The 20,005-nt window shown below is 46.3% G+C and overlaps 1 protein-coding gene across 2 annotated transcripts in view; it reads left to right on the top strand.

Moving 5' to 3' along the window:
• Window positions 1-19,380: 19,380 nt before the first annotated feature.
• The window catches only part of sema3bl (sema domain, immunoglobulin domain (Ig), short basic domain, secreted, (semaphorin) 3bl), a 237,679-nt gene continuing 237,054 nt past the window's right edge, over window positions 19,381-20,005 (top strand). For both annotated transcript variants that reach the window (XM_069936651.1, XM_069936650.1), the window contains exon 1: window positions 19,381-19,704. In XM_069936651.1, coding sequence (XP_069792752.1) covers window positions 19,587-19,704 — 118 coding nt within the window. In that variant the 5' untranslated portion in view covers window positions 19,381-19,586. The remainder of the gene's footprint in view (window positions 19,705-20,005) is intronic.

The raw sequence follows: 20,005 nt of genomic DNA, 5'->3' as shown, positions 1-20,005 counted from the left end.
AGGATAGCCTACCTTAAACGTGCTCAGACCACTTACCATAGCCTCAGCTGGGAAAAATGTATCTAAAGCAAAGCCTATTTTTAATTAAATGTTGAACACCTTTTATTCCAATGGAAAAAAAAAATTTAATCATAAAATACAGCGATATCGACCTTCGTAACTTTGAAAAATCGTAAATTGAGCCATTGTAAGTAAAGGACCATCTGTATCACCTCCTGCATTGGTGACCATGCTCCCCCCCCTTACCCTTTTAATTCAGACACATGGTGACATTTTTCATACCTTGATGAAGGGCTCAAGCTCGAAACGTTGGTTATGTACTTTTACCGTTGCTGTATAAAGGACACTCTGAATGCCCATTCAGAGCCAGCTCTTCAGCGCTTGACGTCCTGCTTTGCGGAAACTGCCAAAATGTTTGGCCTGGAAGTCAGCCTGAAGAAAACTGAGGTCCTCCATCAGCCAGCTCCCCACCATGACTACCAGCCCCCCCACATCTCCATCGGGCACACAAAACTCAAAACGGTCAACCAGTTTACCTATCTCGGCTGCACCATTTCATCAGATGCAAGGATCGACAATGAGATAGACAACAGACTCGCCAAGGCAAATAGCGCCTTTGGAAGACTACACAAAAGAGTCTGGAAAAACAACCAACTGAAAAACCTCACAAAGATAAGCGTATACAGAGCCGTTGTCATACCCACACTCCTGTTCGGCTCCAAATCATGGGTCCTCTACCGGCACCACCTACGGCTCCTAGAACGCTTCCACCAGCGTTGTCTCCGCTCCATCCTCAACATCCATTGGAGCGCTCACACCCCTAACGTCGAGGTACTCGAGATGGCAGAGGTCGACAGCATCGAGTCCACGCTGCTGAAGATCCAGCTGCGCTGGATGGGTCACGTCTCCAGAATGGAGGACCATCGCCTTCCCAAGATCGTATTATATGGCGAGCTCTCCACTGGCCACCGTGACAGAGGTGCACCAAAGAAAAGGTACAAGGACTGCCTAAAGAAATCTCTTGGTGCCTGCCACATTGACCACCGCCAGTGGGCTGATAACGCCTCAAACCGTGCATCTTGGCGCCTCACAGTTTGGCGGGCAGCAGCCTCCTTTGAAGAAGACCGCAGAGCCCACCTCACTGACAAAAGGCAAAGGAGGAAAAACCCAACACCCAACCCCAACCAACCAATTTTCCCTTGCAACCGCTGCAATCGTGTCTGCCTGTCCCGCATCGGACTGGTCAGCCACAAACGAGCCTGCAGCTGACGTGGACTTTTTACCCCCTCCATAAATCTTCGTCCGCGAAGCCAAGCCAAAGAGGGAAAAGAAAGAATAAAGGACACTGACCTGTTGAGTTTCTCCAGCACTGTGTTTATACGGCCTCCATCTACTGTTCATCCAAAATAAGGAGGGAATACCCTTGGGAGAGACCTGAAACTACTTTAACGATACAGGGCAGAAAGCTTCTCCAAGAAAGTAATTATTACAAGTTCAAATTCAACTTTATCCTCATCAGTCTGTACATAAACAAACCCAATGAAACAGCAATTTTCCAGACCACAGTTCACAGCACATAATCATCACACATGTACTTAAAAAAAAGATATAAAATAAATATTTCTGAATAATTTATTGTTTCATTTATAAGAGACTCAAGGTCACAAGATACCATTCATCAATCTCACAGGCTGTGGGAAGAAGCCGCTTCCCAATCTGGATGCCCTGACTTTGATGCTCCTGTATCTCCCTCCCGTGAAAGGAAACGGGAAGATCTGGGGAATCCCTTGAAGTCACAGGAGAGCATGCGAACTTTGTGCAGACAGTACGTGAGGTCGGAATTAGCTGTCAGGTACCCCTGGAAACCAATGTTGATTTCCATCTCTGAGCTGTTGGAAAAAACACTTTTGTGTATTGCACTAGGTCCCAGTATCTGCAGATGTTCCTGTTTAACTCTGGGCTGGTGGCCTTTGCCTTGGAGAATGGAATTGATTGGCAGCTTTTAAGGACTTTTTCTTTGGAAAAATAACTTCCTCCCGATCAAGGGGACTGATTTTGATCTTTAATTATGGGTGATATTTGACTCCTGTAAACGTGTTCCAGAGAAGAATTCAATTGAGACACTCAGATCATTAATATCGCAAGGTTAGCGCCATGTGTTACAGCGCCAGCAACCGAGGAATGAATCCAGTGCTGTCTGTAAGGAGTTAGTACGTTCTCCCCGTGTTTGCTTGGGTTTCCTCCGGGGACTCTGGTTTCCTCCCACCCTTCTAAATGTAGAAGGGTTGTAAGTCAATTGGATGTTATTGGGCAGCATGGGCTGTTACTGTGTTGTTTGTCTAAATTAAATACCAAAAATTCGAATGGAAGTTCAAGTTTATTGTCACACTTATCAAAGTTCCGTGATGAAGTTTGTTTTGCAAGCAGACCATCGAGATATCTCATGCATAGTATGGCCATTAAAACGCAGTACAGAAGTCCAGGGTGGCAGAAAGAGATCAGATAGTACAGAGAAAAGGCGACATCGTTTTTACTCCAGTGAGGCTAATTCAGGAGCCTGATAACAGTGGGAGGAAACAGTGGCGAATTAACTACCACCTGGGCACGAGGCTGAGCTTTAGTAAGACACCCCCGACCTTGCCCCCCTCTGCCCCATGACCCCCACCCTTTGTTGAATAGAATACAGTAAAGCTGTTCCATTTATTAGCCTTGAGGTGTGATGCCCTCACAGGTTCTAAATGTATCTGCTGGGGATGTGCTGGGAATACACCAGTTGGTGTTTGGTTGGAGGAGGAGAGGAAAAACTTCATTATCAAACAAACCTGTCTGAAGCCGTCTGCCGGCCCTGAATAATTTGAAATGTTACAAAAGGATAAATAGTTTCGATAGAAAATAACACGGGAGAAGAGAGTCTTTTTTTAAAAGAAATAACCCTCCCGTGAGCGACGCTGCATGAGCCGAGCTCTGCTGCAGGAGATGGATCTCAGACTCACGGGCGTATTAATGCGAGCATTGATTGACAGGTAGCCCTGGGAATGGTGAAGCCGATAAATGGGACCGAGCCCCCACTGCTGATTGACAGGTGAACACAGCACTTCTGCGAGCCTTGATTGACAGGTGGACCCAGGACTAACGCGAGCCCATAATGACAAGTGGTTACATTGGTTCCGAGCCCCTGGACTTCAGCCTCCTCGGCCTAATGGTTAATCCGCCACTGGGAGGAAAATGCCCTTGAATCTGCGGGATAACAGGTCGGAATCCAATTTTGGGAATGGGGGAGATGTTCAGTAAGTTAACATAAGTCACTGATACCTTTCACTCATCTTCTGTGGTTTCAACCCATGCTTTCAATCAGGTTTGATAGACAGCCGTCTCTTTGACCCTGCGTTTGGCATTGCATTTCCCCCAAGTTGGGTGTCCCAGTTGGTGTCGCGGTTAACGCAACGTCTTTACAGCGCCAGCGACTGGGGGTTCAAATCCCGCGTTGTCTGGAAGGAGTTTGTACATTCTCCCCGCGTCTGCGAGGATTTTCCCTGGGGACTCCAGTTTCCTCCCACCGTTCAAAACGTCCCAGGGGTGTAGGTTAATTGGGTGGCACGGACTCGTGGGCCAAAAGGTGCTGTATGTCTAAATTTAAAATTTAATTTAAAAAAAAGTCCCAACATCAGTCAGAGCCCATTTTTTGAAGTTTGCTCTCCTGGTTACAGAGTCAATCTTTCCAGGGACCATTTTCACTTCTTTCCTTTTCCACTGTCCCTTAAAGTGGTAACAGGGTAACCCGTACGTCCAATAACTTGGACTGCTTCAGCCCCCTGAGAGGTGGGCGACGCTGGAGAGGCATTGGTAAGGTGGGCGCAGGCAAAGGGTGGGGACCGGTGCATTGTGCGCTTAGAAATCACTGTCCCTCGCTTCGAGCAGCTAAGAGCCAAGCCAGCACTATATCAAGGGGTGGCGGGTATTGTATGCTGATTATAAAGCCTTATATCTCCGAGCGGCTGCCAGTGGCCGGAGAATCTGGTGTGTGTGTGTCTTTTCCCTGTTGTGACCCCCTACCTGTGTAGTTTGCATCACAACTTGCTTCAATCCTGCTTCAAGTTCCCTCCAGTGGCCATATGACATAGTGCAAGACATCGTTCAGTGATTGGACAGTTGCATCCGAAGTCTCAGGAATTGGTGGCAGTGAGTGTCAAGGGGGACATCAATCAAGGTTCCTGCTTCTGAGTACTCATCATCTCCCCTCCTCTCCACAGCTAACCCACACTTATCTCCATTCAACCATCATCGAATCTTCCTCAGGGTTTGGAAGCTAAGCTTAATGGTGTTCTCGAAGGGAAAGGTGTCCATACTTGTGGGGGGGGGGGGGTGCGGGTGGGAGGGAAGGGGTGAGAGAAAGGAGAGGCAGAGTGGAAGGAGAGAGAAAGGAGAAGGAGGTAGAGAGAGGTTGGAAAGAGAGAGAGGAAGAAAAAGGATAGGGATATGGGGAGAAAGAGGGAGGAAGAGAGGTTGGAGAGAGGGAGGGGAGGGAGAGAAGGCCCTTTGGCCCATCATGCCGATGCTGTCAAACCTGCTGAGCTCCTCCAGCTGCTCATTGCTCAAGATTCCAGCCCCTGCAGACTTCTTTTTTCTCTGGGCGATTACGGAGCCTTTTGCTGGTCGCAGGCAGCGTTTTCACTGCAAATATCAGGAAAACAGGAGAGAAAACATAAAACTAATTTCACAGACATTGGTTTCACAGTCAGACTGAAACAGAGAAGGTTCCACCTCATTGGTTCTCAGTCCTGTCCTCAAATTCACTTGGTCCGTCTCTAGCAACACTCTCCCTTTCCGCGATCTCCCTGTCTCCATCTTGGGAGACAAACTCTTGACAGACATCTCCTACAAACCCACCGGCTCCTACAGTTACCTCAACTACACCTCTTCCCACCCTGTCCCCTGTAAGGATTCCATTCCCTTCTCTCAATTCCTCCGTCTCCCAGGACAAGAACTTCCATGCCAGATCATCAGAGATTTCCTCCTCCTTTAAACAACATGGCTTTCCCTCTAACACCATCAACTCAGCCCTCACCTGCATATCCTCAATTACCCACCCCCTAGCCCCCACCACCCCAATGTGTAACATGGAGAAGATTCCTCTTGTCCTCACCTCCCACCCCACCAACCTCCACATCCAACACATCCTCCTCCATCATTTCTGCCACCTACTATGTAAACCCACCAACACATACACATTGTCTCCTCTCCTCCCCTCTCCGCCTTCTGCAGAGTCTGCTCCCTCCGTGACTCCCTTGTCCACTCCTCCCTCCCCATCAATCGCCCCCATGGCGCCTACTCCTGTGACCACAGGAGATACTCCACTTGCACCCATGCCTTTTACTTTACCAATATTTGGGGCCCTAAACAATCCTTCCAAGTGAAGTAACATTTCACTTGTGAATCTTCAGGGGCCATCTGCTGCACCCAGTACTCCCACTGTGGTCACGTCTACATCAGAGAGACTGGGAGATCGCACCTCAGCTCTGTCCGCTGCAATGAGAACCTATTTCAATTCCCTTGCCAACATGTCTGTCCATGGTGTCATGCACAGCCAGACTGAGACTACCTGCAAATTGGAGGAGATACACCTCATCTTCTGACTGGGCACCCTCCAGCCGGATGGCATTAATATCGACCTCTCCAGTTTCCGTTAAACCCCTCCTTCTCCTTCCCCCGTCTTCTTTCCCCCAGTTCTCTCTCCCCCTCCCCTATCTCTTTCTCTCTCTCCTTCTCCCCTGTCTCCTTTCACAGAGCCACCCCCTCATAAATTCTCATCTTTCCTCTTTCCTGACCTCCTATCATATTCAATTTACACCTTCTGTCTCTTTTGTCTGTTTGTCCGTAGTTCTCCCTCTCCCATTCTTCCCTTTTACCCCAGCCCTTTATTATATAAACTTGTCTTATTTTACTCATACCTTGAGGAAGGGCTCAGGCCTGAAACGTCAGTAATATATCTTTTCCTCCTATGGATGCTGCGAGACCTGCTGAGTTCCTCCAGCCTTTCTATGTTTTTACTACAATCACAACGTCTGCAGACTTTCATGTTTCGTTCTCAATCCCTGGACCTCAGCTGCATGCAGCTCAATGAACCGTGCTGAAACCCATTAGAACCACAGAACATTACAGCACAGAAACAGGTCCCTTTGGCCCTTCTACTCTGTGCCATTTTTTGCCTAGTCCCACCGACCTGCACCCAGTCCTTAGCCCTCCAAACCTCTCCCCACCATGTATCTGTCCAAATTCTTCTTAAATGTTAAAACTGAGCCAGAATTCACTACTTCAGCTCATTCCACACCCCCACCCCTCTCTTTATGAAGATGTTCCCCCGCCCCCTAAACTTTTCCCCTTTCACTCTTAACCCATGTCCTCTGGTTTGTATCTCACCTACCCTCAGTGGAAAAAGCCTAACTAAATTTACTCTGTCTATCCCTTCATAATTTTAAATACCTCTATCAAATCTCCCCTCATTCTTCTGCACTCCAGAGAATTAAAGTCCTGACCTGTTTAACCTTTGCCTGTAACTCAGTCTGGTCAACATCCTAGTAAACCTTCTCTGCCCTCTTTCTATCTTATTGATATCTTTCCTAAAACTACACTCAACACTCCAAATTTGTGGCCTATAGTGGAGCAGAATGTAGTCATTTGGCTCCTCGAGTCTGCCCCACCATTTTATCATGGCTAATTTACTTTCTTTTTAACCCCCATTCTCCTGATTTTTCCCCATGGCCTTGATTCCTTTCCTAATTATCAATATATCTAATTCTGTCTTAAATATGCCCAATTACTTGGCCTCCACAGCTGTCCGCAGCATCAAATTCCATAGATTCACCACCTCTGGTAAAGAAATTTCTGCTCATCTCTGCTCTAAAGGGACTTTTTTGTAGTCTGGTCCCAGACCTCCCCACTAGAGGAAACATCCTCTCCACATCTACTCTATCCAGTCATCTCCGTATTTAATAGTTTCAATGAGATCTTCCTTCATTCTACTAAACACCAACGAGTATGGTCCCTCATATGGTAACTCTTTCATTCCAAGGATCATTGTAGGTAATGTCTTCTGGACCCTCTCTGATGTAAACATGTCCTTCCTTGGATAAGGAGCCCAAAACAGCTCACAATCCTCCAAGAGCATTCTGGCCAATGGCTTATAAAGCCTCGACGTTACATCCCTCCTTTTTATATTCTACTGTGGCATGCAACAATTAAATATTTTCTCAATGGATACAGAATAGGTTGTGTGGCCTAGGCCAAATGCTGAGAGTTGTAATCATGGCGGATGGGTTGAAGATGACATTCCCTCCGTAACTAACGATGGTTAGTCTCTGCAATTGTACAGTACAGTGCCAAAATCTTATTCTGCCAAGTCCCATTGGCCTGCACTGGAACCATATCCCTCCATTCGCCTCCCATCCATCACCACTTCAACTCGTAGCAGGTTCCACACTCCCACCACTCTCTGTGTGAAGTTCTCTCTCATGCTTCCTATAAATATTTCACCTTTCACCCTTGACCCATGTCCTCTGGTCTTGTCTCACCTAACCTCAGTGGGAAAAAAAAGCCTGCTTGCATTTACCCCATCGAAACCCTCATCAGTTGTTACCTCTAATCCATAACCCCAAGAATAGTTCTGCATGAAAAACTATTAATACCTGATAACCAGCAATTTATTCTCCTCCAAAGGAACTTTGAGTTACAACATGATAACAGACCCTTTTTGGCCCACGAGCCTGTGCTGGCCAAATATACCAATTAACGTACAATTTTGGAGGGTGGGAGGAAACCAGAGGACCTGGAGGAAACCCAAACAGACACAGGGAGAACATACAAACTCCTCACAGATAGCTGGATTTGAACCCGGTCACTGGTGCTCTAATAGAATTTGCACTAATCGCTAAGCTAACTGTGCTACCCTTAAATTATGCAATAAACTCCGACCAGTCAGCCTTAACATTGATTTCTCTGGTTTCTGTTAGACCCCTTCCATCTTTCTCTTTCCTCCAGTTCCCTAGTCCTTGTCTATTTTCTCCACCCTACTGACACCTTTCCTCTAGCTCTGCATTTACAGAGAAATGGATCAGAGGTCAATCCACTGGACGATAAGAGTGGCAAAGGGGAATCACTGGAGTCTCACTCCCCCCCCCCCCCCCATTTCCCCATTGATATGATCTACCAGGATCACGGTCTGAAGGGGGCGCCCAAAATCGTTGAGGACCCCTTCCACCCTGCACACAGCATCTTTCAGCTGCTCCCGTTGGGGAAGAGATCCAGGAGGATCAGAGCCAGCACCACCAGGCTGAGGAACAGCTTCTTCCCATGGGCAGTGAGAACGTTGAATGCCTAAAGGAACGGCTCACACTGACCATCCGAGACTCTCATTTGCACTATGGTAAACCACTGTTACACTCTGATTTGGCTGCTATCGACTGGTCATGCCCCCCAAAACTGATCCTACCCATAGCCCCTTGCACCTTCCCTTTTCCTTTTCATCTGATCAGTCAAGGAGGTGGATGGTTGTTTGATAGATGTTCCGGTCTTTAGCTGTTGTAAGCCTGATTGTTTCACTAATCAGCCTTTTGTGAAATATTGATGGTAAATCAAGTACAAAACAATATTTATTTACTTTTATTGATAAAATACTTGTCCTGCATAGGTATTGTTTGTCTGTATGTGTGTTAGATCTGGTTGTGTTCCTGCATGTCTTGCACCAAGGACCAGAGAATGCTGTTTTGTTGGGTTATATGCTTGTACAATCAGATGACAAAACTTGATTACCCTCCCCCTCCATCGATTCTCTCCTGCCCTCCTACCCATGTGCACCTCTGCCCTCTTGGCTGTTGGCCTGTGCTCCTCCTCCTGTCCCTTATTTTCTCCTCTCCCAACCTTTTTATTCGGGACCCTGCCTGCTTTATACTCACATTTTGACAAAGGGCTCAGGCCCGAAATGTGAGTTATGTATCTTTGCCTCCTCTGGACGCTGAGAGACCTGCTGACTTTCTCCACCACTTTTGTCTGTTTGCAGCATCCACAGCTTTTCTTGTTTCACTAATAACCTAGAGGCCTACATTAACCAAACTTGAAGCAAAGTTCAAATCCTACGATTGGTGGCTGCAAAATTTAAATTCCGTTAATAATCTGGAGTTTGTGATTAAATTCTTAATTAGTAAGAGTGTCTAATGTTCTGGGAGAAAGCAAAAGAATGGGGTTGAGAGGGAAAATACATCAGCCATGATTTTTCCTTGAGGCAACAATAGCAAATATGAGATCACATAGTTCAAGGTGAGTGGAGGAGAGATTAGGGGAGAAGCGGTGGTACTTTTTTTTTGACCGAGAGGGGTCCTGCAATGCATTGACGGTGGTGGCTGGTACAACGGGGATATTCAAACCACTCTTAAAGAGGCACGTGGATGTAAGAGAAAGAGGGTTATGAGTGTGAGGAAGGGATTAGATTGTTGTGGAGTAGGTTTGCATAGGTCAGCACAATATTTTAACTTTAGACATACTGCGCGGTAACAGGCCCTTTTGGCCCACGAGCCTGTCCCGCCCAATTACATCCAAATCCTACACCCCTGGTATGTTTCTAGCAAAGAGAAATTAGAGAAGCTTGCAATAAGGGAACAGCTGTCATCATGGGAGACTTTAATTTACATATAGATTGGACTAGCCAAATTAGTAAAAATACTGAGGAGGAGGAATTCCTTGAATGTTTACGGGACGGTTATCTAGACCAATATGTTGAGGAACCAACTCGGGAGCAGGCCATTTTGAAATGGGTATTATGCAATGAAAAGGGGCTAATCAGCAATCTTGTTGTACGAGGCCCTTTGGGTAGGAGCGATCACAATATGATCAAATTCTCACTCGATGTGGAGAGTGAAGAAATTAAAACCGAGACTAAGGTCCTGAATTTAAATAAAGGGAATTATGATGGTATGAGACGGGAGTTGAGTAAGATTGATTGGGTGGTGTTTATGGGGGGGGGGAGTGGGGTTGACAGTGGATAGACAATGGAAAGCATTCACAGATCTAATGGAAGAATTGCAGAAATCGTTTATACCGGTTTGGCATAAAAATAAACCAAAAATGGTGACTCAACCATGGATAACAAGGGAAATTAGAGACAGCATTAGGTCCAAAGAGAGAGCATATCAATTGGCCAAAAAAAGTACCAAATCCGAAGACTGGGAACAGTTCAAGATACAGCAAAGGAGGACGAAGGGATTAATCAAGAGAGCAAAAATAAATTACGAAAGTAAGCTTGCGGCAAACATAAAAACCAAGTGCAAAAGCTTTTATAGATATGTCAAGAGGAAAAGATTGGTGAAATCCAGAGTAGGTCCCTTGCAGTCAGAATCAGGGGAATATATAATGGGGAATAAGCAAATGGCAGACCAATTAAATTCTTACTTTAGTTCTGTTTTCACAAGAGAGGATACAAATAACCTCCCAAGGATGTTGGGAAACATAGAGACTAATGCAAGGGAGGAGCTGAAAGAAATCAGTATCTCTAAGGACATGGTCTTGGGGAAATTGAAGGGATTGAAGGCCGATAAATCCCAAGGGCCTGATAATCTACATCCTAGGGTATTTAAGGAAGTGAGCTTTCAGATAGCAGATGCTTTAAGAATTATTTTCCAAAACTCGATAGACTCAGGATCAGTACCCATGGATTGGAGGGTAGCTAATGTTACCCCACTATTTAAAAAGGGGGGTAGAGAAAAAGCGGGGAATTATAGGCCGGTGAGCCTTACATCAGTAGTGGGTAAAATGATGGAATCCATTTATTAAGGATGTAATAGCGGAGCATATGACTAGCAGAGAAGGGATTGGACAGAGTCAACATGGATTTACAAAAGGTAAATCATGCTTGACAAATCTATTGGAATTCTTTGAGATGGTGACAGGTAAATTAGATGGGGGAGAGCCAGTGCATGTGGTGTACCTGGACTTCCAAAAGGCCTTCGATAAGGTCCCGCATAAATGACTGGCTTACAAAATCAAGGCTCATGGGATTGGGGCAAGGTATTGATGTGGACTGAGAACTGGCTGGCAGATAGAAGACAGAGAGTTGGGATAAATGGCTCGTTTTCTGACTGGCAGGCGGTGACCAGTTGGGGTGCCACAGGGATCTGTACTGGGACCCCAGCTGTTCACAATTTACATTAATGATCTAGATGAGGGGATTGGATGTAATATCTCCAAATTTGCAGATGACACTAAGCTAGGAGGGGTTGTGTGCACTGAAGAGGGGGACAGGAAGCTCCAGTGTGATTTGGATAAATTGGGGGACTGGGCAGATACATGGCAAATGCACTACAATGTGGATAAATGTGAGGTTATCCACTTTGGTAATACAAACCAGAAGGCAGATTACTATTTGAATGGCAATAGATTGGGAGATAGGGAAGTGCAGAGAGACCTAGGGGTTCTTGTGCACCTGTCACTGAAGGCGAGCATGCAGGTACAGCAGGCGGTTAAAAAGGCAAATGGTATGTTGGCCTTCATATCAAGAGGGTTTGAGTATAGGAACAAGGATACCTTACTGCAGGTGAGACCACACCTGGAGTATTGTGTGCAGTTTTGGTCACCTTATCTAAGGAAGGATGTTCTTGGAATGGAGGGAGTGCAGAGGCAATTCACCAGGCTGATACCTGGAATGGGAGGAATGACTTATGAGGAAAGATTGCGCAATTTGGGATTGTACTCGGTGGAGTTTAGAAGATTGAGAGGGGATCTCATAGAGACATATAAAATTCTGGCAGGACTGGACAGAATGGATGAGGAAGGGATGTTTCCAATGGTGGGGGAGTCCAGAACCCGGGGCCATGGTTCGAGGATAATAGGCAAACCATTTAGGACCAAGATGAGGAGGAATTTCTTTACCAAGAGGTAAATTCATTGCCACAGAGGGCAGTAGAGGCAGGTTCATTGAATATATTTAAGAGAGAATTAGATATATTTCTTCAGTATAATGGAATTAGGGGTTACGGAGAGAAGGCAGAGACAGGGTACTGAACTTTAAGATCAGCCATGATCTCATTGAATGGCGGAGCAGGCACAAAGGGCCGAATGACCTACTCCTGGTCCTATCTTCTATGTTTCTATGTAGCAGTGGTTGGAAACCAGACCCCCCACCTACCCGGGGAAAAACCATGCAGACAAGGGGAGAATGTACAAACTCCTTATAGACAGCGCGGGATTCGAATCCAGGTCCCGATCGCTGGCACTTAACGGCGTTGCGCTATACACTACACTAACTGTGCTGCCCAGTATTGTAGGCCAAAGGGCATAGACTGAGCTGTATTGTTTTACATTATATGATTTGAATGGTGGAGCAGAATCAATGGGTGGAATGACTTCAGTCTACTATGGTCTTTTAAGAAATGTTGTCCATAGAACTACTCGATGATGATTAAAAAAAAAACATCTGGATCAATGATGTCCTTTAGAGGAAATGTGCTATCCTTACCCGGCTTAAACTTCTGGTGACACCAGACCCAGCAATGTTTAGAGTATGATGTGAGCTCACAAACCATGTCCAGGGACAACTGGAGATGGGAAACGCACCCTAGTTTTACCAATAATACCTGAGCCCTAGCAAATAAATAAACTGTAAGATACTTCAAGTTGGGCTTCAGAGAAAACCCAGAAGTCTTGAAAGACCCCCAAAAAATTAAGATCTTTCCATATTTTCAACACCAGAGTGCAGATGAATGGAAGAGGGGGATTTTGGAACATGCAGGGTTTAAAAACAGAGACAGCAATAAGTTGTCTCCATTGGGAGTCAAGGTTTTTAGCTGGAGAAAAATAGGAGTCTCCAGCTCAATCTGCTGGAGGAACTCAGAGGGTCGAGCAGCCATCCAAGGAGGGAAAGGAATGGTTCTGAGCTGAACCCTTTATTGAGGCTGGAGTGAAATACCAAAGTCTGCAGATGCTGTGATTGTAGTAAAAACTCAGAAATGCTGGAGCAACTCAGAGTTCTAACAGCATCCATCAGAGGTAAAGATATATAACCGATAATTCAGGCTTGATCCCTTCTTCAAGGTTAAACCTTGAGACTGGCTCAATGTAGTAGAGAAGCCAGTGTAAAGAGGGTAGGGCGTAACTAACGTCCATCAATATAAGGTAGTCATTGAGAACTCTAATGGAAATTCAGAGAAGACGCATCTTTATTCAAATTGTGGCTGGGCTGTGGAACACTCTCCTGTGGGAAGACGGCAAAGTGATTGTTGCACTTATGGCGAACCTGGCCAATTACATGTGTGAGAAGGGAATAGAGGGTCATGTCAATTGATTTAGGTAAATCAGGAACCAGATTCAAGGAGTTTTTTTCCTGCTGTAATCAGACTCCTTAATGAACCTCACACCAGTAATGTTCCCTTCTCTCTCTGCTAACGGATCCCTCTCTGTAACTCTGCCCTTCTGTACTGTACTATGTATGGGATGAGTAAAATGAATGTTCTCATTGTACCTTAGTACAGTTAAAAATTAATTTGAAAAAAAAATGGGAAGAAGCACAAGTGGAGCATGGACTGTGTGGTGGAGTGGTCAATTCCACATTAATCTGTGTAATTTCCCAGTAAAAAAGGTGTTGCAACAGAGTTCTGTCATGCATTTCTTGTTGATCAAACCAGAGTCCTGAACACTGAGATCCAGGCTGTTGCTCCAGAACAGGCCTGAAGGAGTACAGCACAGTCGGCGAGGCTGCCATAATTTTAAATAGCACATTAATCCATGCCTATTCAATTGGTAAAAGAAACAATGGTACCAGTTCTAAAAACTGCAAGGAGTCCTCCCAGATCCCAGCTAAACTGTTGGGCATGAATTCAATGATCTTTGTCTCATTACATTGCTGTTTGTAGTTTCCTTTACATAATGTGATTGCCTCAGTTTCTGTTATTCATTGTGTTTCAAAGGCCGTGAATCACTTTGAAACCAAGGTCATAGAGTTATGTAGCATGAGAACAGGCTCTTTGACCAACTCCTTCCTTCTGGCCAAGTTGCCTACCTCAGCTAGCCCCATTTTAGTTTCGTGATAGCAGTGTAGAGTTGCCCTCTCTTTCATTGCCCTTTTACGACCATTTGGAGGAGCCTAGTCTTCTCAGGGATAGTCAACATAGTTTTGGGAGGGGTAGGTCATTGCCTCATGAGCCTAATTGAGCTTTTTCAGGAGGTAGGGCAGAAGATAATATTTACATGGATTTTAGTAAGGCATTTGACAAGGTCACCTGTAAGAGGCTCGTTCAGAGAGTCATCAGGCATGGAATCCATGGAACCTTGGCTGTGTGGATTAAGAATTGGCTTGTCTGCAGAAAGCAGGGGGTAGTAGTGGATGGAACAGATTCTGCCTGGAGTTTTGCAGGGGTCTGTTCTGAGACTCCTCCGCCCTTGCGATTTTTGTAAATGACCTGGACGAAGAAGTGGGTGGGTCGGCAGGTTTGTGACTGATATGAGGGTTGGAAGTGATGCAGATCATGTGGGTATAGACAAGATATAGACAGGACACAGAGCTGGATGGAAATGTGGCAGATGGAGTCCAACCCAGATAAGTAAGAAGTGGTACTTTTCGGAAGGTCAAACTTGAAGGCAGGGTACATCCATAGATTTCTCAAGGTTGCTGCACAGAAGGATAGGGAGGTTAACAAGGCCTATGGCATGCTGGGCTTCATCAGTTGGGGGTTTGAGTTCATGTCGAGAGGTCACGTTGCAGCTCTATAAACCTCTGGTTAGACTACACTTGGAATATCGTGTTCCGTTCTCATTACAGGAAGGATGCGGAAGCTATGGAGAGGGGTAGAGGAGATTTATCAGGATGTTGCCTGGATTGGAAAACATGTCTTAGACAAGCTGGGGCTTTACTCTTGGAAGTGAAGGATGAGAAGTGTCTTTACAGAGGTCGACAAGATTATGAGAGGCATAGATAAGCTGGATAGCCAGTACCTTTTTCCCAGGGTAAGAACAGCGATCATCAGAGAACATCTGAACAGTGAGGGGAAGAAAGTTTCGGGAAAATATCAGGGGTACATTTTTTTTTACAGAGAGTGGTGGGTGCCTAGAATGTATTGCCAAAGGTTATGGTGGAGACAGGTATAATAGGGACATTTAAAGGTCTCTTAGTCAGGCACGTGGATGAAAGAAAAAATAGAGGGTTATGAGACAGGGAAGGTATTTGTTTTGAGGTTTACATGGGTTGGCATAACCTCATGCTCTATGTTAAACCTGCTTCAGAAGATTAAAAGTTGTTGTACATTACCAAGTAGGATCTTTGGGACAGAGGAACAGGCTGAGGCAATTTAGCCCTCTCAGCCATAGCTGATATGCCAACTTTCCATTTAATGGACATCCATTGTATTGCCTCATGTTAATAAGTTTGCAGCAAAGTGTTGAAATTTCAAGAGACAAAGGTGAAAGGTGCAGACACCTTGTGTAAGATGAGAGTTTATTGTCAGACACGTAAGTACAATGCACAGAGACTAAAATTCTTGCTTGCTGCAGCTATAGAGATATGTAAGCTCCACCAATAAACAATGGGTGTTTTTATGGAGGGGCGCTGCTTCGAGGCTGGTTCCATTGGCGGAGAAAAATGAGCACTTACCTTTTTAAAGAGAAGGCCTAAAAAGCTGCTCCAGCATTGCTTTTCTGAAGAGCGGCATTTTGTTGCGTCCTCCAGAGCCGATGGAGGCAGGGAGACTGGTACTGCGGCGCCACCCGTCAACATGATGGCATGCATACACACCGAGCAATGGCCATCTTTGTTACCCATAATCCCCCCACACTGCTGGAACTGCCCTGGGAAACGCAGAGCAGTTCCAGCTGCGAGGGGAATTATGGCTAATGAAGACGGCCACTGATCCTTCTTCTGCCCGGCGCTGCCCCTCCGGCATGCCGAGGGACTCCGACCTCCAGGACTTAGGCGGTGTTACTGCTACGATGACTGGGTTGCGGGCTGACAGCGTCATCACGACGTCATCAGCCCGCCCCACCCCCCGGCCAGCTGCTTTCCGCGGCAGCACATTTATGGAGCGAGGCGGAGCACTTCACTCCACCTGTGCACCAACCTGAGGAAGGGTCGGATTCGGCGTCCTGGAACAGCACGGAGAGGATTTATGGAGGTAGGGTCAGCGATGTGAGGGCCTTTACAGTCTCAATTTTGTTCTCTATAAAGGAGGAAATGAGTATAAGAGGAATAAAAGATAATAAAATATAAAATGATGTTCTTCAACACAACATGCTGGACATTGAGTTTGTGTTTGTCTGTAGCAGTGACAAGACCGTGGGAGAAAAAAGTCAGCACGTTGGCATCAAGTGACATCAAATCACACTGGGGATTGATGGCCTTGACTCCTACTCATTACACCCGGCATTTGCTGACGCTGGTGTGCTGGTAAAATCAGTGGAAAAAGGACAGCAGAAAGTCGCCTGTTTCCAGTTGAAGGTGGAATGTTCCGATCCCCGGGGATGAGTTGCATTCAGTGGAAAAGCAATTAGTGTCCCAGTTAAGGGTGGCCCGGTGGAAACGGCACTAAGGGCTTCCTATCCTGGGACACTGCACGGCCAATCATTTGGGATGCCAGTGGAAAAGGGGTAATGACTAGTGTGAAGGTGGTTCTTTGTGCTGCCAGCTGCTTTCTTGAGGCAGCGACTCACATGGATATCTTCAGTGGATAGGAGCCCAGTGCCCATGACGTTGGGTTTGCTGAATGCTGCCCGCTACTGCTTAGCAATTCCACAGTCTAGAAACATGGCACAGTAGGAGAGCAGCTGCCTCCACAGATCCAGGTTTCATTCCTGCCTCCAGTTTTGTCTTTGTGGAGTTTGCACTTTCTCCACGTAACCTTATGGGATGCTCCAAGCACTAGAGTCTCCTCCCAAACTCCCAAGTTAGATGAAGGGGCGACGGAAACTTTTCTCAATGTTGACGTATGATAGGACCATTGTTAATATGTGAGAAAATAGGTTGGCAGAGATTCATGTGATTGTTTTACGAGCTAGCATACACTCATGGGCTGAACGGAGTTTCGATTTAAAAAAAATTTAATTTGGACAAAACAGGCCTTTCCGGTCCACAAATCTGTGCTGCCCAAATATGTTGACACAAAAAGAGGCTACACCTGCCCTCTGATAATGCCCTGATGTTCTGGAGTGACTGGAAAGCTACTGGAGACTTGGAAGGTAGATGCTTCAAGATCTAAGGCATCCTCGATATGGCAGGATGTTCTTCCTAACCTAATGGGTGTGGTCAAAGGAAGATTCAATGGCAGATTAACAAAGGAGCTGGATAGATACCTCCACAAGGTCATTGATAGATAGAGCAATGAAGAGCAAGTGAAGAAATGAGCCAACACAGCCTTAATGAGCTGAACGGTCTCCCTCTTTACAATGGTTACTGAACAGCAGAGTTTTCGTTTGCTTTGGATATCACTGTCAGCACAGAGACCTGTGCTGTTCTTCTCAATGTCTTATGTACATTGTATAGACGTTTAAACACACCTTAAACTGGCATTACAAACATTCCCATTAATTTTCCAGTGGTTGGATTGTTAGCATTGAGATGGCTATGATGCATAGGGCTGGAAATTTTCTTATTGATTCTGAAAGGGGATGTGCACTGGAATTTATAGCTGACTGCTTTGAGAGAGGCACATTGAGCAGACACTTATTTTCAGCTACAGGTGTGCACATACATGTCCTGAACGTTCAGAATGATCATGGAGAGAAGGGGGGTGGCTCATTGCCCTGCCTGAAAATGCCTCTTGTACTGAACTAACATGAGCCCCTTTTACACAGAGATCCCAGTAAATTGGCGTGTCGACAACCAGGTCGGATCGGAGCGTTCACATTGACCCAAGAAAAGCCGGTGGACTGTGACTTTTTCCAAAGGGACCCCAGCAAAAGGAGGCGGGACCTGCAGCGTGACAGCGTCGGCGTCCCGGGAAGGCGGGTAAGCCTTTTACACTGCAGCGCATCGGATCTGATACTACCTACCTTGGGGTTAAATACTTGGGATGAAAATAGCCCATGGCGGTTTCATCGCGTTCACACAGGTAAGTGAAGCTGTTAAAAAGGTGGTTAATTCCCGTCTTTCAAGGGCAGAGAGATAAAACCCAGTCCCACGGCCAGCTCCCCCCCTGCACTCTCAGCCTTGATGAAGGTTTCGGACCAGTTGCACTGCCGCTGAGTTCCCCTGGCGGAATCCTGCATCTGCAGTCTCCTGTTTATCTGAGGCCTTTTCAATGAGGGGAAAGAGGGAGCATTTCTATACCACCTTTCTCGTCTCAGGATTTTTAGCTAATGAAGTTGTGTTTATTCCCCCCCCCCCCCTCCTCCCTATAGAACGGCATCTCCCTCCCCATTTAGTGCACAGCATAACTCCACTAGCCTTGGTCGGATTATCAGATGCAGTGATTGGATGGCACTCAATGCCCTGGCAGGATCTCCCCCAACTCCAGTGAGGGCGGATATTTCACAGCTCGCTGGCCACCTCACCCGCCCCGCCCCACCAAGACGCTGGAGCAAGACCCCACCAAGACCCCATCAGGCGCTGGAGCGCAAGTTCTTTCCGACTCAGCGCGCAGGGCGCCGATCCTCAAACCCCCTTCTTGGACCAATGCTCCCGCCAAGTCTTGCACGGTTGCAAACCACCCACGTTTCTCAGGCGTGGAACAATATGCAATCGGGTTTAAAGGCACAAAAACAGCCGCATATGCTGGAATACCCCGTGGTTTTCCGTCCCGAACACCATGGGGTTCCTTTCGGACGCTGCGCGATTCAGCAAGAGAAGAGGCGGATTTGGACTTGGGGAGACCCTGAACGATATAAAGCTTGGAGGTCCCCGTTTAAATACAATTCTGATTACATATTTATCATTTGGTTGGCTTGATAGCCCGGGATCAGTACTTGCATGTAATTCTTTTAAATAGTTTGAACATACATTTTTGAGGCCCCTGCGGGCTGAGGGTGGGGGGGGCTAAACTGGAGCTTGTTTCATTTATACCTAAGTCCGGCACTGGCCACAGAGGGGACATGGAAAGTCTTGACATTCCCAGGACTGTGACCTCTTTCTCTGCCCAGGACAAACAGAGCGTCTCCCTGTATCGGCTTATTTCACTCGCTCGGAGTGGTCGAATGACCCTTTTGATTGTCGAGTCAAACTCCAACCTGAGTCCACCTTCGTCCAGAACAAGCTTGAAATTAGCCCCGGTTTCTCAAGAGGGGAGGGAGTCACCGACGAGGAGCTCCCTTGACACGGGGAGAGGCGTTACCCTGGGTGCTGGGACAGGGAGGGGCGGCGCGGATATTGTATAAAACCGGTGACTCGGGCGCCTGGCTCGCTGAACTTGAGCGCCGGCGTCTCTGCAGAGGTGCCCGGGATCAAAAAAAACCCCCACCACCAACAAAGAAAAGGGCTGGGCGAAGGCTCCTCCACTCTCGACGCTGGGTCTTCACCGTACAAATTCAACACCTGTGTCTGCGGGCGAGAGGCGCCGACTGTAGCGAGAGGGAGGGTATTGGTTACATTGGAACATTTACACGTGAACGATTTTAAACATTAAATAATGAAGGCTGTAATGTCACTGACTCAAACTCTGGGCACGTTGCTACTCTGGAATACCATTACTCGGTGGGATGTGGAAAGTAAAGTGAATATCCCCAGACTGAAGCTCTCTTATAAAGGTATGTGAATTAACGTACTCATCTTCACACAGCTAGACTGGGGGTCTGGACTTTTAGTCGCGTGGAGCAAGGCTTGAGTGCACAATCTTCAATGAATTGTACACCCCACAACTATTTTATTCATTATTGTCTTTAACCAAAGACTTTTGAGAAGGATGAATTAAACTCGGTCAAAAGAACATTGTGAGTTTTCCTGAAATGATTTATTATAAATTATTACAGATATCACAGAATTCAACTGCCACGTTTAACCGATTTGAAATGAATGAAATGTATATGTAATGGACCAGCCTGATATTTA

The sequence above is a fragment of the Narcine bancroftii genome, chromosome 5, assembly GCF_036971445.1.
Source record: "Narcine bancroftii isolate sNarBan1 chromosome 5, sNarBan1.hap1, whole genome shotgun sequence".
In the NCBI taxonomy this organism is placed as follows: Eukaryota; Metazoa; Chordata; class Chondrichthyes; order Torpediniformes; family Narcinidae; genus Narcine; species Narcine bancroftii.
This window is presented reverse-complemented; position numbering and strand designations above follow the sequence as displayed.